The following is a 24,342-nucleotide window of genomic DNA, read 5'->3' on the forward strand; positions in this document are numbered from 1 at the left end:
CGGCTGCTGTATTAGGTCCAATTAGTTTGTGGGCAGAGACACTCAAGTGCATAATGGCATCATCACTGTCTTGTACCTGAGTCGGATAAACGAGAGAAATGTAAAAAGCCATCCCTGCGACATTCAAATAAAGGGTGCGACTCTCACCTGAATCTCATCACTCAATGTCATGCTGCGCCGCGTGTGTGTATGGGAGCGCGCGTGTGGGTGTGTGTGTGCTGATAGTTACAGCGCTAAAATGATACGAAAGCAATACTAAACCTGAAAAGCACCGTCATTTTGCTTAGAGAGGTTGTTGACACTGGTGATGTTGGTTTTTATTGTTTTTTTTCTTGTACATGCAAAACCAACTGAGCTTAATCGTACATAAGGAATGCAACACGGTGTAGCCAGAAACTGTTTGTTGCAGCTTATTCGTAGGCCCCGTTGGATGACGCTGAATCTCAAACTATGTTATATAAGGAACGGGCTTGGAGAATATAGTATCAAATCTCCTCGGCGTGATGAATGAATGTGTGACTTTGCGTTTATTCACAGGGTGTTCCCCTGCTAGTCAAGAACAAAATCGAACAGCGTTTTATTTGGCCATGGGGACGGTGCTCAGCCCCAAATAGTGAAAATCTGCCAGGAATCGCCCTAACAAAGCATTCCGAATTGCCCGTAGATGCCACAATCTAAACTAAGCTCCTCAACTCATGTAAATACAGTTTCTTTGTATCAAGATGCCACAAGATGGTGCCAAAGCAATGCTGTTATTGCCAAGCAATACTGTTTTTTCCCTTGGCTTGGGCACAAAAATTGTCAATAGCGAAAAAACAAAATCCGTGAAGGCTGAATTGCAAATATGCGGGACTGAATTGTACACTATGCCGTTTTACTAGTTTAGTCTTTAAGTTTCCTTATCACAACGTACTCATGGACAAAAATACATTTCTTTGTGATATTTTTCGTGTTGATTTCCTTCTGTGTGGTGATTGGGGACTGCTTTGTGATCTCATCTGTATGGCTTCTGTCTCTCTGAAGGGTGCCTTTCTCCACACAGCAGCCTTTTCTTACATTCAGTCCTCTGCCACTCTGTTCTGTGTGTGTGTGTGTGTGTGCGGCTGCCTCCTTCAGCAGGCACTCCTCTCCCCCCCGGCACCCCCACCATTCCTCTGAGCCAGCTGCAGCAGCACTCCCTGACTCTCCAGGGGCAGCATGGTCAGACTCTGACCGCCGCCCCTCAGCCTCAGCAGGGCCAGCAGGCCGTCTTCCGCTTCCCTGCTGCTGTCTCCCTCACAGGTGACCTGCTCTGGCCTGCCACCATTCCTACTACGACTACTACCGTGCTATTAACCACCACTGCTGCTGCCCCGATTCACTGTCTGGCTCGAACTCAGGCGCCTAAATTCTTCACAAGGCTTCATCTAACGCACAACTACGGCGATTCTCTTGTTCTGGTGTGTTTGTTGACTTGTTGCTCAGTTGCGTGACTTCCTGTGTGTGTCTTATCTCCAGGGGCGGGTGTCCCTCAGCAGCTCCAGGCCATTCAGGTGCACCCCAACACCCAGACCATCTCCAACAGTGAGAGCAGCCCTGAGATGTCCCACACCTCTACAAACTCCACGGGTATATCGAGTACATACATTTTACCGAACCACTTAGGAGGGGGAAATGGCCACATTGACCCTAAGAAGTATTGCAGGATTCTCAATAAAGTAAATGCTTTGGTAGGCTAGATTAAAGAAAAGAAACTGAGTGGGCTGCATGTTTCCCACAGGTCGAAGTTGTCAGTAAGTGAAGGACAATCCAATAATAAAATGCAAACTTAAAGAAGACGGGCATTTATTTTGACTATTTAAAAATGAATAAATGAAGGTTCGTCAAAAGACCCCACAAATCAAGGGTTACACTTTTGCTTGTGGCGTCAGTGCTTCGTACATTTAGCCATTAGCCAGTGTATTTGGTGCATAATGCTATAGATTGATGCAATGACCAAACCACCACTTGCTGTACATGCCACTCATTAGAGCAAACACTGTTGGCTAATGCTAATCGGCGCATGCAACAAAAATGCAAAGCGGCGCTATGAGGTTGGATGTGAAAGTGTTTTCGACAGTCTAGTCTGGCTGTGGATTGAAAGTGGCAGGGGAGCACTGAGAAACTCAGTGTGGGGGCAGTTATGATGTAAATGACGTGAATTAGCTGCGAATCTCACCGTTTGCAAAATTCAGAACCGCAGTACCCATTTCCAGAAAAGATCCATTTGGTTGTTTAATTTCACGCAGGATGAGCGGGCAGGCACTCTGGAGATGCAACGGCAAAGTATTTGTGTACAAGCAATTTAGAAAATCACTTGTCCTTAACATGTCCCCTCTAATGAACGTGAAGATATTATTATATTTATTTTGTAACAACAATCATGTGTGCAAGTTATGACTTACCTCTTAATGTCTTTCTTCCCACCTCGAAACTCAAATTAGAATTTAGGTCTCCCACCCCCATAACATTATCTTGTCTAGAAGTGATTCTCTCTCCGAGTAGAAATTATAGGAGGAGCACATAGACCAGTTCGAATAAAACAGTCAATACAAAATCTCGATCTGCTTCTGTCCGTCCTGCTAAAATGTGAGTTGTTTTTTTTCCTTATGTAAAAATTTTGGCTTGCAATTTTTTTTTGGGGGGGGGGTGGCGGGGGATACCCTATCCATAATCAATTTTACACTTAACAATTTGTATTCATTTGAATAAGGCCCTTAGTTGGTTCATGAAGATGAACTTAAATAATGATATCAGAAAAAGCTAATCATTGTTACCAGTTTGCATATTAGACTGACCGGTTCACACTTAGTTTTTCTCAACCTGTCTGTTTTAAAGAACTCTGCCCTTGAGCACCAAAGTTTGCCCTCCCCAACTCCCTGAATTGTCCACTGGTGACGATGATTGCGAATGCTTCTTTCTCAGTATGTGCCGTTTTATTGGCTAGCGACCAGTCAAGGGTGTGCCCGCAGTCCGCAAAGATAGACTTCATTTCCCAAGAGAGCCGAACTAGGACTTGACGCGTGTACTAGACTTGTTTTATTTGAAAATAAGCGCCTGCAGTTAACCTCCTGGCGGCTAACTGCACACACCTGTGCGCACACACTTAGTCCTATAGTTGGCTAGTTATAATAGTTAGCGCATCTTTCTGTCAGCTACGGTGAGTCTCCCAGCGACTATCGTCACCTCAACGGTGCCGTCGTCTGTGGCCGGTCACATGATGTACCCCAGCCCCCACACGGTGATGTACGCCTCCACGCCCGCGCTGGCCGACGGAGGGCTCGCCGTGCTCAATGCCTTCTCCCAGGGCACGTCGGCCATGCAGGTTTCCCACGCGCAAGCCCACGATGCAGGTAAAGCAACCCACACACACACACACACCCACACACACACATGTGCACCTGCAACCCTTTTAGCATTGATTTGATGCAAGCGCGACACCTGAAGGGTCTTCCTCTCCCTCTTTCTCCCACCCCGGCAGCGTCTGTCCCGCAAGTGTTCCTCACGGCCCCTCCAGGAACAGTGCAGATCCCCGTCTCGGCGGTGCAACTTCACCCAGTACGGCAAGATCTGCATTTCACAAGTGAAACTCTGCTCTTCCCTCTGCAACCCGCATGTCACGTGACCTCGCCACCCGTTAACAGAGCACGCGGGCGTCACCTGCCACCACGTTCCGCCAATGTCACGCCGTTGTTCTCTTGTAGTTCAGGCTCATAAATGTGTTTTGATAGGCAGCACTTGGGCCAGTGGTTAGCATTTCTGCCGCGCGGTTCTGTGGTTCAGGGTTCGAACGTGGGCACAGACATCCCTTTGTGCAGTGTGCATGGTCTCCCCGTTTTTGTGTGGCTGCAGGGACATTTTCACTTGAAGCACCAAAAATATATTTGCGCTACTTTTGTACAAAAATAACCAGATCAATTTTTTTATACCCTCGTCAGCGACCCCTTCCGAATAAGAAATATATGTCCACAAACTTACATCACATTTGGTGCACCTGCACAATCGAACGATCATAATAATGATCATTTTCTATCAGTGGCACGGTTTTGTTGTTCTGAATCAAACAATGTGTATTCTTAACGTGGATGTTGTTGTGTACGGCTGCGCTGCATCATACTGAGAGCTGTTTCTTATTTCACTCGTGCTGGCCTTTCAAATATTCAATGCATTTCTTTATATTCGCATTACTTGAAAGCAGCCAGGGAGCCAAGTGTGCCCTTGGGGGCCACATACGGCCCATTCGTACTTACTGGGCGGTTCCATTATTAACAGTATTATATGTTTGCTAGAATTTAGTGGGTGGTTTCCTCCTACAATTGGCTGGTCAAAATGTATTCATTTTTTCGCCCATGTTTTAATTTATGTTAAATAATTAAAATGTTTTTCCTTGAATAAATAATAATGTATTTGCTATATTTTTATTATGTACAATAATCAGTCAATCAATTATAATTTATATATTCATGAATCATAAAAATGAGAATTATTTAAGTATGAAAAAATACACCTTTTATTTTTGTTTTCAAAATCATATGACCATTTTAATACTCAAACGGGACCGTTAAGCACACATCTTTGCCCAGCTCTGCCGTAAGCACTTCTTATGAACAGATATTAGCCCAGAAATAGAGTGCAAAACAAATTTGACGGCGTATTTGAAACACTGAGATGATGTCCAACAGTCTCAACAAACTCTCTGAGAAACAGCCGTCAGTCCGATGATGCCATGCCCTCATTGAGCGTCCTGGGGTCGGGCAGGCGTACCTAATGAAGTCTCTGCTTAGCGAGTGCCCAGGTTAACGCCTCGGCTGTGTTTGCGTTCCAGATGGTGATTGGGCCTCAGTCGAGCGGCAGCAGCACTAACCTGACCGAGTTGCAGGTGGTCAACTTGGACGCGGCGCAAAACTCCAAAAGTGACTGATGGAGGCAAGCGAGAGCGTTTTTCTCTTTATTTATTGATGCCTTCCTATATCAAACTTCTCAATGTGACCTTACATACAAACACACAATCAAGGGCCTGTGTGTGAGTTGACCTTTCGCCCGTATGTTTTGGTATGTATATATATACATATATCTACAGTATATATTCGCAAATGCATAGGAAGTATATCACTACACGTGTCATCAGAATCCTATTTTCGATGTCATTAGATGGTATTTTTGTGTGTGCGTGCGTGTGCACCTTTTTTTTTTTTTGCTTGTTTTTGAAGATACAATTACATGAACACTCAGTTGGGGGGTCACAAAGTGTCACGCCAGCCAAAGACGTTTGTATGAATGTACACACGCGCATCTGTGTGTGTCAATGGAGAATTATGACTTTTGCTAATCTGTATATAGTTTTTAAAGATTAAAAAAAAGCAAACAACTTGTATTTTTAACCAGGTTTAGTTTTGTGTAACGGCATGGAGTTGTTTTTATTTTGTTTTGTTTTTTTTGTTTTTTTTATGTTGTGGTTTTGTATGTACATGACAATGACGGCAAGAAGTGAATATGTACATGTATACCGTTTGGGAAATATTTGAAAATGCTTTTCATGCTGTTCTACTACATGACTGCTTCACAAAGACTCAAGCAGGTTTGTCATGTGGGGGTGAGGACATACATCATTGTTACGTGGAGTGCAGACTGTTGGACATTCATAGGAATCTGATTGCACAGAACCACAATTAAATTGGACAAGTGTGGACAACGCGTACACCAAACGCTATCGCACAATATTCAGTGGAACCTTCAATGTTGAACCCAATCCATCATTCGAATTGTTGTGATTGGAATGGACGGATCGCGTTCATGCAACTCAAAACGGTTAACATTCTGAAAGCTTTAATGTACATGACAGGCAACGTCTTATGTCACATTTTAACATCCCTACACACAAACATCAAACATCTCTAAAGCTACAATAAAGCAAAACTACTCATCATTTGAAGATGCAGAGTAGCTGCAAAGTGGCGAATGTTTGTTGATATATTTCACTGGTAGTTTCTGCTTTCTTGGAATCTGCTTGCAAAAATAAAATAATACAATATGTAATATAATCATGCCCACATTATATTGAGCAGTCTGATTGTTTGCATTTCAGTTGCCCTTTACACTTTTCCTTTTCCAATTAAAAAAAAATGCATTGTTGATGCTTTAGCTGCTCACTGAGCGTGATGTAATAATTTCAGAAATGCCCACTTTTTTTCTCCAGAAACTTTTTGTTGAAATGCAAATTGTGGTAAGTTTAACTTTGGAGGTTCCACTGTTAATTAGGGGTAGGTATTTAATATTGATCCTTATTTAAATTCAGATGGATTCTTTTGTCAAAGTTGTGATATCACAACACGCGCTGCTGCAAAATATGCTGCCTTACTTGCTGGACGTTCAAAGACACGACAGCAACACAGCTTCAATATTGCAATTAAATATTTGTTTGATTCTCAGTCAAACTGCAGTGGTCATTTTCAGTGTCATCGTTGTATCACCAGTGGGTTTTTTTAATCCATTGGGTGACAATTTTCTTTTTCTTTTTTTAAATCAGAGATGCAAGTAAACATTTGTAGATGATTTTTTGCACTGGTCCCTTGTTTTGTGTTTTTAATCTAGCACATCGTTTTCAGGGTAATGTAACAGCAGTGGCGGACCCTCAGGGCCAGCAAGGCCTTCTCTGCTGGCCTAAACAATCATACAATAACATACATTTCATTCATGTTATTTTATTTTCATAAATATGTAGACAAAATTATTTTCTGTATTCTTTATGTCATATTATTTCCACTGAGTCCAGTGGCTTTCAATGTTATTTAAAATAACATTAAAAGCCACTTGATAAATAACTTATTTATTATGGTAGAGATTTTAACCAATCATATTTCACCTAGCTTGTGTTGCCACGTAAATTAAATTTGCTCGTGGCCTTCAGATTAAACGGAGCAGGCACCTGTGCGCTGTAAATGAATGGGCACAGTCAGGTTGCAATAGCCAATCAGATCACGAGTCTGCGCACCAGGGGCCAGCTAGAATGCCTTACATCATAGGTGTCAAACTCAGGTCCTGGAGGGCCGCTGTCCTGCTTGTTTTCCAAGTGTCCCTGTAGCAACACACCTGATTCAAATGATCAGATCATAAGCAAGCTCTGCGCAAGCCTGACATTGAACCTGTTCATTTGAATCAGGTGTGTTGCAACAGGGAGACTTGAAAAACATGCAGGACAGCGGCCTTCCAGGACCTGAGTTTGACACCTATGCCTCAAATCGAGACTGGATGTGCGTGTTCGGTGATCGGATTAGCGCCTGCTAGAAGGAGCTATCACTGCATTTTAACCCAAAATGGCCGAAGAAGAAGACGTTGATCTGGTTGAAGAACTACTTTCCACACAATTTTCAAGACGGACCTTCCACGAAAAGCTGGATACTTTGCGAAGAGGTCACCCAACTCCTGTGCTAGCTAGTCTGTCCCTGCAAGGAAAAGGGTTTGTCCGTCATTTTCAGACGAGCAAATATGAACGGTACCCGTGGCTCACAGCCTCTGAGAAACGCTGAAAATTGTACTGCTGGGAATGTCGATTGCTTGCTAAGGACCGATTTGGTGTTTGGAGCCACACTGGATTTACCTCTATAAGTTGTTTTACCAAGGCAACAAGGAAACATCAGAGCACGGCTGGGCACTTACAAGCTACGGTGCGTTTAAAAACATGCACTCGCGTGGATGTACAGCTCAATGAACAGGCACTACGTTGGTGAGTAAATGAATTTTATTTTACATTTCTTCTTGTCATTTTATTTCGTTAGTATTAAATTAATGGTAACGAAATAAAATGACAAATGTAACCAGGTGAACCTTACTTAGATGCTTGTAGTGAAGGCTTCCTTGTTTAACAAATGTAGCACTGTCACTTTAAGAGCCACACTAGATCAAAACACGCGGGAACATATGCAGCGTGTGAGAATCAGACCAGAAAGGGTGACATGCACGTAAAGGAGGGTAGTCGCTGAACTGTGCCCACTGCTTGTCCCAACTTGATAGACCCATGATCGTCCTCGTAACCCTGGCGATATTCAGAGCACAATATCTGGAGTGGTTTGGGTTGGAGTTTGAAATCTGCCACTAGTGAGTCGTGTGAACCGCTGTACAGCAGGGGAGATCATTTGTGTTTGATCACGTGCTTTGTACACACCCAACACACCGGAACATATCGACAAGCCACTGCTGTTGTCTATTGTGGCGTAATTGTCTGTAATCTGTTAAATGATTTTCTTTGATCTCTTAAATCCCTTTTCGACCTCTTTTAAAATTCAGTTAACATCCCAGTCTTTCATCTTAATGCTGAACAATTTTTAATTGTTCAGTCGGGAATAAAGCCCACCTAAAAATTATTTTGTGTCCAGTCCAGTCTTTCCAAAGACACGGATACACAAAGATACAAAAATGTATCAAATAAATCTGCTCACCTGCTATTTATAATGGCGCATTGTAGTCACCTTCGTGCACCAAGTTCGTTCAATCTCAGCTGCTCAACAGTTTCAGTTATTTGCTGTTGTATCGCCGATTTTCAAAATGCAAATGATCTGTTTTATTTTCAAAGAATAGTTTTTGTTATTGTTTGGTTGGTGTCTTGTATGAAACTGCGACATTGCGCAATTTACTGGACAGACTTGTTTAAGATCACACAGCGTAATTTGGGTGGCATTTTATTTCATATTTTTAAATCATCTTTTTATTTTTGACTATCTATAAATTCAGTTTACTGCTCTTAATTGTGAATGCATACCTGATGGTTTTAAATACCCCTGAAATTAAGTGCTGCTTGACAAGCCTATACTGTATTGTGTTAATGTATGTGACGTCACTGAAGGCCTCATGTTGAAATGCACAGCCCGCCACTGTGTAACGGTATATGTAAAATCGGATAATGGATTGAGATATTTATAATTGGACTTCAGCAACAGATGAGATTTTTTTTGGAAACATCAGTTATAAATTAATATGCATTGGAGAGTCAGTATCGTACAAGCTTTTGTCAGTCAAACTTAACAATGAAAATATCTCAAAAACCTGATGTGCTAGGAAAAAGGAAAGACTACCGGTATATATATTTTTTTCAAATCAGTCAAAAAAAATACATTTAGGGACAAATAAGGCCATCTCTGTTCAAAATGTCTTTTTTTAGCACCATAGTGTTCTTTTTCCGGGATGATTTTTGTACAACAGTATTACAATTTTTTATTTTATTTTTTGCAAACCACCTAAATTAAAAAGCTTTGCTCAGCTAAGCCACAGTTCCACATGCGTAACATTGAAGGTACCGGTATTAAGTTTACTACCAAAAAAATATATATTTTTTCCCCCCTCATGTGTTCTGACACTGGTGTTCAGCACTGAGTACCATTGAACAAAAATGACTCTGACTCTCCGTAGTAATACAAGAGTATGTTTTGTTTTTATTGTACAGATATTTTGTGATAAAAACAAGATCAAACATGAATGAACCTAGGCTGAATACATCTTTTATTCAGATGGATAAAGTTGAACAAGAGCGCATTGTCCCAACAGCACTGAAGTCAAGATTGCTCATAAGGGAGAATATGAGTGGGTGAGAACACATTTAGGCTTGCTTTCTCAAATCCTCAGTGAAGCACAAGGAGGGAAGATCATGCACCATATGTCTCACGTTTGCATTGCACAAATGAAAATAGAAAAGAAAAGGAAACAAGGCTTCCCCTTCTTCTTGTTGGAAAAGAAGCAGAAAGAGTCTGAGAACAGTAGTGACCGGTCAACATCGAAGAAGAGCAAACGAGATCATTCACGGCCACTGTAACCTAAGGCATCACGTGTCACGGAGAACTCGGCCAATTAGCTTTCTGCTCTCTTCCAACAAAGAAAATAATGCCGCGGCATTCTTTGACACCAGGTAGTATCCTTCTATATTGCTATTGTACACATACAATATACTGAAACACAAAGTTGGTAAGATGGCTGATTATAAAAGTTGCATGAAAAAAGGCAAGTCCTGTAAAATACAGTAAGAACATTACTCCTGTGATACACTATTTTGGGGGTTTAAGTGGGACGGGGGGCAGATTAACTTTTGTGTTATTTACATAATAAGCAAGTGTGAAGAACTACAAATGTGCAAGTGTGACTCTATTCAAGCACTTCCATCAACAGCTCAAGACCAAAAGAGACCAACACAAATCTCTCAAACCTTTCCATACGAATCAAACACCAAAGACACATGGAGGAATATCTTGATTTTTCTCATCAAGTACTCAAAAAGAAGTGTGGTAAGATGTTGATTTAAAGCAACCTACACCTGGCCAAAGAATATGTAACAATACAGTACACATTTGGGTCATCCATGACACAACACTGCTTTTAAATACACGTTTGTAGAAGAAGGCATAGAAACATAGAGGAGCTCACTGGCTCGGGGTGGGGAACGGAACGGTGAGAGGCATTGTATCTTTGTACAAATGTAAGCGAAAATGTAACAAGTGCATGTGCAAAAGTCCGCCAGCTCCTAAACACCACGTTGGATGGTGAACTCTTTGGATGACGATGAAGCTTTGGATGAAGGAAATGAATCATCTGCTCGTCGACTGCATTAAAAGCATCCAAATACCATGTTGGTTTAAAAAGAAAGCAAATCAATAAATAAGAGGACGTGGCATTTTAAGAGGACAATGTTAACTGCACGTCTACAAGCATGGAAAACACAAAAGATAAAAATGCTCCAGAAAGAAAAACGGTGTGCTTCCACACTAAGGCGATGGCAGCCATGGCTGCAAATAAATACATGCATCTTTTTGTCCCACACACAAAACATCCATGATGATGATGAGGAGGAGGATGGTTGGCTGGGCAGTGAAAGTGAACACGCAGAGGTTGCCCATCTTCAGTCTTGTTCCTCTGCTGCATGCGCAGTATTGAACCTCAGCAACCCATCAAGTCCCGACAGTCGCGTCAAGAAGAGCGGGCGAGCCGTTATGGCGACGTTGAGGTGGTGGCATGGTATTTGACAAAAGCGATGGCCGCCAGCTCTTTGCAGAACTCCTCCAGCACGATCACCCCCTCCAGGAGAGTCACGTGGTCGATCCTGGTAGGAGAGATGGGATCAAAATACGATTGTGCTCGTTTGAGCGACAGACGAGCGAGCGCTTGCGCCGAGACGCCGTACGTACGTGATGCCCTCGGGCTCCAGACCCAACAATCTCTTCCTCACCAGCAGCAGTTTAGGGGTGAAGTCGGGGATGCGCTGAATCCTCAACATGAGGTCGCCCACCACCTGACCCAAAAAACACGCAAGGTTTGCCCTTCTTACAAAATGTTTACACTCCAGAAAGACCCTTGACACAAATGGGTTCAACGTACCCTGACCACAACAGAGAACAAAGACCTGCATCCGGGAGCCAAGTTGACGTAGGGGTCCAGCAGGTACTCGTGCAGGTGGGGGTGCGGTAACAAAGACAGTTTGGAAAGCACCGCCGTCACTTGCAGGTTGACGTCATACGGCTGCGAGACGCAAAGCAGAGAGCTCAGGACTAAGCGGGCAAGTTTTAGCACACCGGGCGTGAGCTGGGCAAAGTGCTTTTAACGAGGGCCTCACCGATTCATCAGCCGGTATTAAGCCTGCAAAAATTGCCCGATTATTCTGCAGATTTTTTTATTCGTTTGTTTTTTCATATTACAGCATAGGGAAAATATAGTCATGTAAAACTGTCAAATTGTCTACCTCTAATTCATATTTGTATTGTTGTAAATGTTAAGGGACCAAAAATGAAGTTATTTTAATTCATTACAAAAAAATCCATATTGGTCAGTCCGAATAATAACAATTTCGTTGAGAGAAGTCCGGTGAAGCAGACTGGCGTGAATGACGGTGATTTTATTTAACCCTCATCGTGGATTTATGAGGTCAAAAATGGCTGTGGCAGGCACAGATAGAAACTTCATCAGGTACACTTACAGAATCTAATGAGATGCAATACAAGAACAAAAAAATAAATAGTCGACCTTGATATGGTCTATAATAATACTGATGGTACTAACGCCACTAAGATGACTAGTGGTGAATTAAAAAAATAGATAAATACTTTGAGTACATCCCCAAACTGACCTGATCTAGAATGCGCCCCATCCTGTCAAAGAGGACCTTAAGGAAGTGGCCCTCAAAGAAGGGGAGTTCCAAGTTGCATTTCTCAAAGGCTTTGGGGCTTCCTCTCCAGTCCCAGCGCAGACAGACGCCACAAAAGTCTCGGAACTAAGAACACCCATTCGCCGGTATTAGAATGTTCTCTTCTGGTGATGATGATGATGATGGACTCTTGAAAGGTCACCTGTCTGTGCGCGTCTCGGAGGTACGTGTCATAGCCACTTCCTTCCACAAAGTACGACGACTTTGCCTCGTCGGGCACCAAACACAGGAAACTGCAAGCGGCGATGGCCGACAAATTAAAACGCAAAAAAAGATCAACGGCGAGCGTGTCGAGCAGAAGGCGGACCTGTTGACGATCTTGTGAACTTCCGTTTTCCCCTCAGACTTGTCCGGACTGTGCGACGGAGACGGGCTGAGCCAATCGGAAGACGGCAGCCTGCTGTCTGGCGAGAGGTCGTCGCCAAACAGCGGATCCTCCTCCAGGTCTCTGCGCACAAAAACATTTACGGAACATTCACCTCAATCATGAATAATTATTTCACCACATATTTGACATTCTAACAGGGTCCTCACACAGCGTCATGAGGCTGCCCGTTTTCAATGGGCTCTCGTTCCTCGGGAGGTTTGTTCTCCAGGTAGTTCCTCTCCTCGAGGTTGCGCAGCACTAAACTGTGCAGGATGTGCTGGTCGGGCTTTTGGATGAGCTGCTCAAAAAGCCTCAGAGTCATGATGCTGATCTGCAAGTGATTGGGGAGGAGAAGAAGAGCGGTTCAGTTGTCGGCGCAAGAGCAACATGCCCAACGTTTGCTTCCTGAGAAGAAAAAGCCGACAGAGGCTGTCGCAAACGTCTGATATAATTAATTCTGCATTTGTGTGAGGACAATGTGTGCACTGGCTTTGTCAGATATTATTTGTGTGCTTTTGGTTGACAACATGAGTCACAGCAACGCTTGTTTTTTTTTTTTTTTTCTATACAGGCAGGTGGTGATTTGGGAACAAGTCAAGTGAGAAGAATGCATTCCTGACAACAAAGAAAGCAACCACAATGAAAAAGCTTCATAATGGTTGACAGATGAACGATAAAACGTGACGGCGACCTCGTCTGAGAGGTGGTCACAGTGCTCGATGAGCCTGTGCCTGACGGGATTCTGAGCGATGGTTGACTGAGTCTCGGCTTCGCTCTCCTCCCCCAGGAGGAAGTGCACCATCTCCTGAAGCAGAGCCTCTGACGTCACCTGCCTGATGATCCTGTTGAGCAGGGCCGTGGAGGTGAGGATGCCCATCTCGGACCTACGATTGAGAACACGGGCTTTAAGAAGCAAATCATGACAGAGGAATGCAAAGCGGGGGCGAGTGACGACAGGATTTACGTCTGCATAAGCTGCGGCTCCATCACACCAACAAAAAATCGTTCACGCACCGCCTTGGCCATCACAGAGGCCGCCGACTGGAAGGACAAAAAACAAAACTTGTTTCTGCCAAGTCAAGTGGCAAAGTGACACATCCTCGCACGGCAAGCAAAAGCTGCAAATGACCTTCTGAGCCTCTTTAATGAGCTGGTCGCAATAATCCAGCCACGAAAGGAAGGAGATGAGAGGCCTCTTCCCCGCAAACATTGCAGCATCCTCCTTCCCATTATATACATCAAGACTGAAAAGAACCAAAAAAACCAATCTGGATATTCTCATACTACTGAACTGACATTGTAGATAAACAAAAATACGATGGTTCTACCCCCAGTTGATGGACTCCACTGTCTCGATGTCCAAAGGGTCCATGGAGGGCGGAAGGGCGTTGTAGAGGGTGACCAGTCTATCGGTCAGAAGCTCACAGAGCTCAGTGTTCTCAGTCAAGCACTTGGCAGCAGCGGGTTCGGGTAAACTGACCAGCAGCATTAGGCCTTCACAGGCCTTCACCACAATCCTGCCATCCTGCACAATGGACAAGTGGATACAAAATCCCAAAACAAACTCTGGCAACACCGAACGGTGACTTACAAGGTGTGTTTACTCACGGGACTCTTTGTAAGGTTGAGCAGCGAGGTAACGAGATTATAATTGTTGTTGTTGTTGCTGTTGCTTGGACTTGAGATGGAAGCGGCCACTTGTGCCGCCTCACTGCCTTCTGCACGTTCTTGACCCGTGTCTGGAGCCAACGCGGCGGCCTTTGGCCCCTCCGCCCCAGCTGGACTCTTGCTCTCGTTTTTCCTAGCCTTGTTCTAGGAACAACACCACAAACGTGGGTAAATGTCCAGAAGAGCATTTTTTTTTCCTCTTTGTCACTAGAATTCACTAGCATAGATCAACAAAAATATATTTGACCAATTAAGTGGAATTTGATCATTTCCCACAGCACATCAGTGTTAATAGCATATTTTTCAGTATAGTTAGATTTTATTAACTTTTTTAATTCAGTCAATTGTAATTAGATTTTAGAGCAAATGTGTTAGTTGTCTTATTTTTAGGATTAGTATTAGTTTTTTTAATATATACAGCATTTTTAAGTTAAAAAAAGTATTATAAAATATTTTGTAATAAAGTGAAAGATAACTCAAGCAACCGTTTGACCATCCTTTTTTTCTGTACAGACTAACAGCAATACTGAAATTAAATGAAGCCAAAAGCTCATCTATATGAATTCATAAAGACGAAAACAAAGGACATTTTCGCTACAATTAGTGTTAGTTTTATAAACGTAAGATGTAACTTCGTTTTTTTTTTAAAAGCAATTCCATTTTACATTTGATTTTGTTAATTTTAGTTATTTTGTTAGTTTTTCTTTCACTATAATAACCTTGCGGCACACAGAGTGAGAATTATTGCTCTAAGAAATGTTGACAATTATGACATCTACTGCATTAGTGCAGATTAGTGACACTTTTGAGAGTCCCAGCCCTCAAAAGGACACTCGCCATAAAGGGAGGACTGCCTGTAGACAACAACCTACCTCAAGGAAGAAGTTGACAAGATACGGATCCTGCTTCAGTTTGGCACAAACTATACAAAGGAACTGAATCTCCTCGTTTTCCGTAGGAGCAGCAAGTACGTCCCCACACAGGCGGATCAGTTTCTATCAGAAACAGATTGAAAATTGTTACACAACCAATGCTAGGTAATTGTTACACAACTGCAATACGAAAAAAAAAACAAGTGGAAACGCTAATCATCACACCTGAACTGGTCTGTGAACATTGATGTGTGGCAGGAGAGGTTGACGGATGTGTGCTAACAGCTTCGTGTAGAAGGTCAGGACCTGCTGCTTCATTCCTGGAGGACACTAGTAGGAAACCGGCCTTCAAATACCCATTTATTTCACATACCACTTATCACCAATATGACGTGCTGAAAACATTCCACAATACTTTGTGTCATCATAATAACATCAATTATTGAAAGGTTTTATGAAATATTCATCAAGTCATGGAACTGTCAAAATGAGGACAGCCAATGAGATTTTGCTATTGTTACAGGATTTAAATGCACGGGTGTCTTACATCTGCCTTGCCCAAAGTGTAAAGTGTCTCCAGGATCTTGTGGTGCAGGAGATACTCCATGCAAGGTCCAGTCTCCCCAGACTCCCGTTCGAGTTCCTCCTGACTCAGAATTTCCAGCATTTGTTCCAGGTGGGACGGGATGTTGGTGTCTGTGACTGGCGCTTTGTCATCTGACAGCAGAAACAAACGTACAACTGTAAGATGCATCAAGTTCATGATCTTAAGTTGGTTGAGTGACGCTATGTATAGCTTCTGTCAAATCTTGTTAGCGTTGGCAAATAGCACAGTCAATGTTTTTTTTTTTTTTTTTTTTTTTTTTTACATAAAGCAAAAACTAATATGTACATAAGAACTGCAACATGCAGCAAGGGAGAACTAGTGTGTCCCACAACGACTGAGCTGACTGAGCTCCCCAAAACAAGAGAATGGACACTTTGCTTAGCTTTCCACCTTTTGTCACCGCAAAATGCTAAAATACTTATTGTAGAACGCCACTTCAGAAACTGATCAGAGGATTACATAATCAAGTACAAATGCAACCTAACCACATAAACCCAGAAAAAAGCTCCACAACTAATGTTCACACGGTGGAAACGAGAGTTGAGGATCATGTTTAATATTAATGAGATTAGACTGTATTCAACTTTGCTAACATGTAAAGCAAGATTTATCCACATTGCAAATGTCAGCATGGCACCTACATGCTGTAAAAGCAGTGGTGTTCCATCAGGGCCAGCAAAGCCTTTTCTGCTGGCCTAAACAAATTTATTAAATTTACTTTTCCGAGAATAACAAATTTTATTTATTTTCATAAATATGTCAACAGAATTATTCTCAGTATTCTTTACGTCATATTATTTCCACTTAGTTGAGTGGCTTTCAATGTTATTTTAAATAACATTGAAAGCCACTCGATAAATAACTTATTTATTCTGGTAGAGTTTTTAACCAATCATATTTCAGATAGCTTGTGTTGCCAGGTAAACTAAACTTGCTCTGGGCCTTCAGATGAAACAGACCAGGCACCTGTGCGCTGTAAATGAACGGCCACAGTCAGTTTGCAATAGCCAATCAGATTACGAGTCTGCGTACCAGGGCCAGCTGAAAGGGCTTATTAGATCGACACTGGACGTGCACGTTCGGTGATTGGATTAGTGCCTGCTAGTTGGGAGCTTTTGCTGCATTTTGACCCAAAATGGCCAAAGGAGAAGACTTTGATCTGGTTGCAGGACTACTTTCCATACAATTTTCAAGACGGACCTTCCACTGGATTGACCAATTTAAGTTGTTTTACCAAGGCAGCAAGGAAACATCAGAGCACGACTGGGCACTTACAAACTACGGTGCGTTTAAAAACGTTTGGGGACACTCGCGTGGATGTGCAGCTCAGTGAACAGGCACTACATTGGTGAGTAAATGAATTTTATTTTACATTTCTTCTTATTTTATTTCGTGAGTCTTAATGGTAACGAAAAAAAATGACAAATACAAAAATGTATCAAATCAGCTCACATGCAATTTATAATAGTGCATTGGTGTCAGCTTTGTGCACTAAAATTCGTTCAATCTCAGCTGCTCAACATTTTCAGTTATTTGCTGTTGTATAGCCTATTCCCAAATGATCTGTTAATTTTATTTTCAAAGAATAGTTTGTTTTGTTATTGTGTGGTTGGTGTCGTATATGAAACTGCGACATTGTGCAATTTATGTTTATGATCACACAGCGTAATTTGGGTGGCATTTCATTTAGCATTTTTTTAAATCTTTTTATTTTTGACTATAAATTTAGTTTCCTGCTCTTAATTGTGAATGCATACTTGATGGTTTTAAATGCTCCTAAAATTAAGTGCTGCCTGACGAGCCTATATTGTGTATGTATGTGACGTCACTGAAGGCTGAAATGCATGGCCCGCCACTGTGTAAAAGCAATAATCAAACCGAAAATGCAAGAGAAAAGTCAGTTGATCCCAAATGTGTACTGCTTTCCGAATCATTTGTAAAATGTTTTCAGTATAGTAACTACAGCAACATGCTGAAACGACAGCATGGGTTTAAACTCCAAGAATGCCAAGCATTTCACATTCGTTACTCATGGTAAAAGTGCTGCCTTTTCAGCATTGGACCCTTACAGAAAGTAAACGCAAGTGTTCAAAACCTGAGCATGACTGCATTTACCCAAAAGGTATTATAAATCAGAAACTAGTTACTGAGTCAATAATGCCATCAGGTTTTGGCCTGAGACTGATCTTACCTGACGTTTCAATGTAATAATGTGTAATGGCTTTCCAGTGATAGACAAAGTCCTCCTGCAGGGGTAGTGATGGAGCTAGCTGAAAAAGGAAAACGGTAGGAATAAATTAGATGTGTTGACATTAATCAGCTGACAACAGCAAAGACTGCAGAGTGTATCTGTTTTACAAGACAGTAAAGAGTATAGTATTTGCCCGGAAATAGTGGTGTTCTTGAATAAAAACGTAATGTAGATTTTGATTCATAAAATATTTGGTCAGTTACAATTATTGATCAAAACGAACGCTTTATATCTTGTGTCCGAATAAGTATGCTGATGACTTTTGTTTGAAAACGTTTCGCGAAGTAGCTCCCCTCGACTGACTTGAAAGCAGCCCAAAAAACACGTCACATATCAGACGGCCATCAGTCCTCACCGAATGTTTGCTCAAGAGCAGTGCAACTTCAGTTGCGCAATTGAAAACTTATGTTTCACTATTGCAACACTCTCAAGATAAAACTCACTTGCGCTAACTAGCAGCAACATGAGCGTAGCTGCAGGACGCTAAGAGCAGCTAACGTTAGCGGCTAACTCGCACCATATGCCAAGCTAGATACACACAATCAGCTGATTACCATTCGGACAAGTACAGTCCAGGAACTGCAACGTGTCTTGAGCATATAAACAATGTTGACGTTGTGCATTATTTGCTCTATTTTCCACTTAAACTGGCAGACGTAAACGCTAGTTAGCATGTGCTAGTTCGTTAGCACTGCTGACGTTTTGGTACGGACGGTCTAACCGAATGCAAGTAAAATATGTTTAGAAAAATGGGCACAAATTAATGCACGGTTGCGTTTTTTGCTCAAGACTCACCGCTTCCACTGCATGCTGGAGAATCGATGTAAATTTGGAGAACATTTTGTTCTTCGACTGAACTATTTTCTCCCGAGAAGACCGAGAGAATTCCTCTATCTTCTTCTTCCTGTTGTTGCCGCCTCGATCCAGATTGGAGCTTTCGTATAACGACCCTTGAAACGAGAGAATCGTCGTGAGTAATAAAACAATAAAACGTTTCTGGCCGCGAAAGTTCGCCGGCCATAAGCGCAGCCGCTGTAAACAAGCAGACGTCGGGCGAGAACCGAGCGAGGCGAGCGCACTTTGGACACGGTGGCACTTCGCTCACCAGGCAGCCCCGTTTTCCACCAGCAGGATCCGCTCGACTCCAACACACACTGCCAGTTTGGCACTGACGACGGGCAATGCATACAAATGCAACAGGGAAGCGTTCAAAAGAGTATTTTCAATTTGGCTACAAACATTAGATGAAGGCGTGTGATTTATGCGATTCTGCCAATCAAGCAATGTAGGTTTGAGAAACAACGGAAATAGCATTTTGCGTAACTCGCATACAGTCTCATAACACACATGTTGAAATGTTTGAGCAAATGTTTTGGAATTGCCCAAGTCCACACGATACGGACAATGAAAGAAAATAAAAGGTATGTAACAATTTGACATAAAATGACAAACATGGAATACCCTCTAACCCATTATTATTTGCATTGCTCAGAACGTCCGTAATTCCCGAAACAATACGGCTGATTTAAATGTTACGATGACGCTGTACTCAATAAAACGCAAGCGATCTAACCATGCCAAACATTAAGTTTAATACAGTGGGAAACTTCAAATCAAAAAGGATGCTGCCTATTCCCAGACACGCCCTGCCGCCAGTGTGCCATCTCCACCGTCTCGTCCGCTAAATAGCAGCCACCGTTTTACAGGCGTTCAAATTAATGTTGAGAATGCCTGACGAAAACTTCAAGTTCAGATAAAAAAACATTAACATTTGAAGCGACGCCCCGCGTTTGACTGAGCTGAGCTCGTCTTCTGTTCATCGCTGCAGAGAAAGACAGTCCTACCCGGCATGTCTGCAAAAGGTGAGTGTCTTATGCCGCAGAAGCCTTCATATCAGTTGATGCGGAGGCAGGTCTCTTCATTTTGGGTAGGAAAGGGTTGAGGAGCGGGTCTGTTTGCGAAATAAAACATTTGCCATCTTTCAGAGGATCACTGACAAAGGCATCGACTGTGTAAGTAGGTTACATCGTTGCAGCTGGAATAACCACACTGCTGCAGCCTACAATTTATTTGATGGTGTCTACACCTTGTAACCTCGTGTCTAAAAATAGACCAGACATTTGAAATCATCACTTGCAAAATTCACCCCATTTGCTCTGTCAGTCAGTGGCTGTTGAATGTGATCTGAGAATCACAACATACTATACTTTCTCTTGCTTCAGCAAAAACTGTGATTAATCCGCATGCAATACACACATGCAACAGAATATTTGACTTTTCTTCATCATATTATTAGAGAGAATTCAAGGAGGGGATTCCACCTCAGTGTCTTGCACAGTGGTAGCTCTTGTGTGAGTGCTGGTAGCTGGAGGGAGCAACTGCCCGACCCTCTTTTTGAGTGAGTCAAGGTCAGGATTCATAGTTCCATCCTGCCCAGTACATACTATTCTTGGCTGACTGCTTGTGGTGGATTGGTACATTTGAGAGCCGCTGTTAAGCACACAGAAGTCACAGACGGTGTTTGTCACTCGATGATGTAAGTGTGAATTTTGTGTCTGTAAATATGCCATGTGATTAACTGAAGACCAGTCCGCGGTGGCGTCCACTTTTTCCCTGAGGTCTCCTCACTCCACATCCCTTCCATCTTGAACACTATAAGCGGTATATAAATTGGAAGGATTGACGGGTGCTCAGCACAAAAGTGATACAATACTGTACTGGTGTTCCTTTACAAAATAAATCACGTTTTCCAAGGTTGTCACAGGACACAAAGAGCTGCAAACAATGCTGCTGGCTAGTATTGTTGCGGTTAGTTGGGAATGGATTTCAGTAAAATTGTGCTGTTAGATATAGCCCGCAGCTTATCCATCGGTCAGAGGACCTGCTTGAATGATAGGATGAGCTGTGGCAGACAAAGATTCCCATGACCTCAAGGTTACTGTAGGTGGATTCATCATGGTTTGAGCCTGGCTTTTTATGGTAGCAGTGGTATACACACAGGGGCGGCCCGGTAGTCAAGTGGTTAGCACGTCGGCTTCACAGTGCATTTAAACTACTGCTACAAAAATTGTTTTCCAGAAAGCTCCGGCCAGAATTGAACTCCAAAAATGTGAACTTTGACAAATAAGGCTTATTTTTAAAAAAAAAAACTCTTAACAAATGCATTCATGACTGACCACCTGGTTTAGTTGGATGGGTTGAGTGGAAGGCATGGAGTATCCAGGAGCAGGGAATTCACTACCTCTCCTCCGGTCCACAGCCCTTCCACTTGATCAGATACTGAATGCCTCTGCCCCCCACGGCTAGAGTCACAAATTTCTCTCACCGTGGACACAGGATCTCTGTAGATCGAACGCGGAGGTGGAGTGGGAGCAGGAGCCAGAGGACTGGATGCCACGGGCTTGAGAAAGTGTACGTGGAATTCTAGGTGAACCTTCATGGTGGGATGTAGCCAGAGCTTGACAGAGATGGGATTGGTGATGGCTTGCATCTCAAATAGTCCCATGAACCCTGGTCCCCAATTTCTTGATGAGCCAGACAGATGCAGAGTAGAGAGCCATACTTTATGCCCAACATGACAGTCCGGCGCAGGGCGTCGTCGACAGTCCACAATAACCTGATTGCGTGAGGCGGTATATGATAGGGCAGCTTTGGTCTTCAAATCATATCAGGCCACCGCAAGTGGAGCTGAACTGAGGGGATCTACATGAGCCCTTCCTGCGCTGGGAATAGTGGTGGCTGGTAACCATATGCTGACGTGAAAGGAGACCGCCTTGTGGCCGTCAAGACGAGCGTGTTGTGCACGTACTCTACCCAGGGCAGATGGTTGGCCCATGACAGAGGCTGGTGCAGATTTACATGGCGGCTTGCGGATTCCAGGTCCTGGTTTTTCCTTTCGGTTTGCCCATTAGATTGTGGGTGATACCCAAAAGAAAGGCTCGCCGTGGTCTCCGGGGCATAGCAGAACCGCCTCCAAACCTGGCTGAGAAATTGTGGACCCCGGTCGGAAACGATGTCTACCGGGATCCCATGAATCCAGTGTAGTGAATGAGTAAATTGGCATTTTCGAAAAGGTGTTGGATGCCGAGTTGTGCAATGAAGTGGGCACACTTGGAGAAAGGATTAATAATCCTAAGTATGAGTGACTTGCCCCTTGAGGGGAATCTCATTGGCTTGTACAAGTGTACGTAATATTGCGGCTGGTCCATCTTAACTGGCATGACCTTTTAGGTGTCTTCTGTGTTGCCCGTGGAGATCGATACGACTCAGGGTCCACTGCATGACATTTTAGATTAGCCTACTTAGGCCACTGCAAGCCAGCCATTATTCATGAACAGTAACGTCGCACAGTCCTGCGCAGTGTGCCATTGGTTGCACCTGTGCCGGTAAGTATTGTGATGAATCGATGGCACCAAGTCAAATGTTTTTCAAGGAGACGATGAAAGATTGTGCAAACTGGCTAAGATTTCTCGCTCTTTGTGAAATGTGAACATTTATATTGGGCTTGCTCACATGATATTTTATTATACAATAGCACAAGATTGGCAAGAAGTTGCATTCTTGAGTGTGCGAGTAAGAGCGATTGGCCTCCGTTTCTGATTATTCGACATTCCATCAACTGTTAAAGCCATTACAGCGCTCTCAGTCTTTGCTTCACTTTCTAGCCTCCCCCGGTACAGAATCAGTCCGAGGCCAACAGCTTTTACCTTGGAAGTGATTTCCTTCCATTAGTGACCCAATAAAAGTACAATACTCCCTTGTGGGCTTGCTGCTCTACCAAAGTCATCATATTTCCACTGCGTTGATGTCTTTGAGCTATTCTTTATTAAAATGCATTCTTTTTATTCCTGTCCTCACTAAGGGTTTGGATGTCAAGGTTCCTCCAAACGGTTACAGTTGTACCAACATATATGATCCTTCCAAACCTAATGCTTTTTAAATCCTTATTTATGGGTTGTATTGTCCAGCCAAAATGGTTTCTGCTCAGTATTTACTTTGGCGTTTCATCTGTGGACGGGTTTATTGTTCATGTTAGTCTCTCGGATCAGTTCCATCATGGGATCTTCAACTCTGCAGAATTCTCATACCCACTAGTAAGCCAGTGTTTTTCATTTCACTTGGATTTTTGTATCTGTTGACGTGTCGTATTTGGTTTCGTATATCAACAATCCTCTGGGCTGTGAATTGCAGATGTAAAACCACCTTTTTTATTTATTAGGACAGGCATACTTGACCTCTGCCGTGCGTCCCAGGGCATACGGTTGGTAGACTCTAAAACAATGACATTCAGTGAAAAGCCACGTTAATGAGTTGGAAGACTCGACTATGCTAGCTGCGATACCTCCAATTTCCCATTGATAACCATACAGGGAAATATGACCTTTTGGTTGTTGAAACAGGATGAAAATTTTATTAGTTTCCCAAAGGGAGCAGGGAAAACATCTCAATTTATTTTCGACTGGTTTTCAGTGACTAACATGTGCTGCTCGATCCTTCAAGAATCTAATTCGCCAGCAAGAGCTTCCTCGTATCCCCTCAAAGTCCGTATTGCCTGCTCAGTGTTCGAACAACGCACAAACTTTATCTATTGCACTTAATGTGGCGATCAATGAGAGATTAAAACCAAGGCTTTGTCCTGCAGTAACAAAATCCGCTGCCTCCTCTATATAGGACCAGACAGTGGAGAGTAATGCACACATCCCTCTGCATCAGCACTTTTCTCAGTTTCTCTGCGGGTATACAGAGTGATCTGCATGAGGGGGCTCATGCAAGCGCGTATGCAAGTGTCCTGGCAAAATCATGAATAATTCATGAGCAGGCGAAGGAGTGAACGCAGGGCTGGCCGGGACAGTGTGTGTGTAAGATTGTCTGTCTGTGCGTAGAGACTTGGGAGAGGAACACGGTGATGCAGGAGCAAGGCTACGATGGGCTGTGCAATTACGCCCAAAAAATCACCTCCTGCTTCGGACTGGATGGTAAGAATAGCGGAAAAGGATGATGTTTATGCACAAGGGCGGGATTTGGACTCTCTCATGAGTGTGTCTTTATGCATCCGGGCGCAGCTGACTTGTTCAGAACATGCCCGTGTGCATGTGAGCATGTGGGAATATGTGTTGTAGCACATTTGAGGAGTGGATGACAGTTGGAGGGCAGCGCCTCACTGCAGCACTGAAGCATGTCCTTAACTGTGCTCTTCTCATTGTCTTGATGTGTATTGTTGCTGATCACTCCAAACAACAGCACTGACTTTTGTCGTGATATTGTGTTATTTAAGGATACTGGCTGGCGGGGTTCTGCTGGACAAAACAAAGCTGTTCTTTTAGGGGGCTGTCAGATTCCAAGAGTTCATTTTATCTTATCTCGGTAGTTTGCTCATTATAA

At 43.0% G+C, this 24,342-nt stretch overlaps 4 protein-coding genes across 11 annotated transcripts in view; 3 read left to right on the forward strand and 1 right to left on the reverse strand.

The window, feature by feature from the left end:
- The window catches only part of srfb (serum response factor b), a 35,696-nt gene extending 29,236 nt beyond the window's left edge, over positions 1–6,460 (forward strand). For 2 of the 6 annotated variants that reach the window (XM_052080478.1, XM_052080475.1), the window contains exons 4-8: positions 1,117–1,281; positions 1,498–1,608; positions 3,174–3,371; positions 3,500–3,576; positions 4,844–6,460. In XM_052080478.1, the coding sequence (XP_051936438.1) occupies positions 1,117–1,281; positions 1,498–1,608; positions 3,174–3,371; positions 3,500–3,576; positions 4,844–4,939 (647 nt within the window). In that variant the 3' untranslated portion in view covers positions 4,940–6,460. Of the gene's footprint in view, positions 1–1,116; positions 1,282–1,497; positions 1,609–3,173; positions 3,372–3,499; positions 3,602–4,843 lie in introns of all 6 variants that reach the window. The other 4 variants (XM_052080477.1, XM_052080476.1, XM_052080479.1 and 1 more) reach the window with 4 other exon arrangements.
- klc1b (kinesin light chain 1b) overlaps positions 1–6,570 on the forward strand; it is a 125,808-nt gene extending 119,238 nt beyond the window's left edge. Inside the window, exon 13 of the mRNA XM_052080472.1 lies at positions 6,401–6,570. Within this exon, the coding sequence (XP_051936432.1) occupies positions 6,401–6,556 (156 nt within the window). The 3' untranslated portion in view covers positions 6,557–6,570. The remainder of the gene's footprint in view (positions 1–6,400) is intronic.
- Positions 6,571–9,895: 3,325 nt separating this feature from the next.
- fhip2a (FHF complex subunit HOOK interacting protein 2) lies at positions 9,896–19,971 on the reverse strand. Of its 2 annotated transcripts, none has more exons than XM_052080462.1 (18): positions 19,806–19,971; positions 18,757–18,911; positions 17,902–17,980; positions 15,651–15,820; positions 15,329–15,433; positions 15,104–15,226; positions 14,172–14,375; positions 13,892–14,088; positions 13,693–13,807; positions 13,528–13,604; positions 13,255–13,447; positions 12,731–12,894; positions 12,504–12,644; positions 12,339–12,429; positions 12,119–12,262; positions 11,374–11,514; positions 11,184–11,287; positions 9,896–11,098 (listed from the first exon to the last, which is right to left on the reverse strand). In XM_052080462.1, exons 1-18 carry the CDS (start codon positions 19,810–19,812, stop codon positions 10,987–10,989), a joined length of 2,322 nt encoding a protein of 773 aa, XP_051936422.1. In that variant the 5' UTR covers positions 19,813–19,971; the 3' UTR covers positions 9,896–10,986. The 2 variants fall into 2 exon arrangements, with proteins under 2 accessions (XP_051936422.1, XP_051936423.1); XM_052080463.1 differs by lacking the exon at positions 19,806–19,971 and adding an exon at positions 19,041–19,318.
- The window catches only part of ablim1a (actin binding LIM protein 1a), a 41,222-nt gene continuing 36,327 nt past the window's right edge, over positions 19,448–24,342 (forward strand). Inside the window, exon 1 of one of the 2 annotated variants that reach the window (XR_007964833.1) lies at positions 19,448–19,823. The gene's annotated coding sequence lies outside the window, so the exon portion shown is untranslated. Of the gene's footprint in view, positions 19,824–23,779; positions 23,937–24,342 lie in introns of those variants that run through there. The other variant, XR_007964830.1, reaches the window with a different exon arrangement.

The sequence above is a fragment of the Hippocampus zosterae genome, chromosome 11 (assembly GCF_025434085.1).
Source record: "Hippocampus zosterae strain Florida chromosome 11, ASM2543408v3, whole genome shotgun sequence".
Classification (NCBI taxonomy): domain Eukaryota; kingdom Metazoa; phylum Chordata; class Actinopteri; order Syngnathiformes; family Syngnathidae; genus Hippocampus; species Hippocampus zosterae.

What these genes read in the sequence shown, in the direction of transcription:
- fhip2a (XM_052080462.1), bottom strand. An exon ending in GAGCCGCAGCTTATGCAGAC is followed by an intron (nt 13,448 to 13,527) that starts GTAAATCCTGTC and finishes TCTCAATCGTAG; the next exon opens with GTCCGAGATGGGCATCCTCA. An exon ending in TGGGGCGCATTCTAGATCAG is followed by an intron (nt 11,515 to 12,118) that starts GTCAGTTTGGGG and finishes TGCGTCTCGCAG; the next exon opens with CCGTATGACGTCAACCTGCA.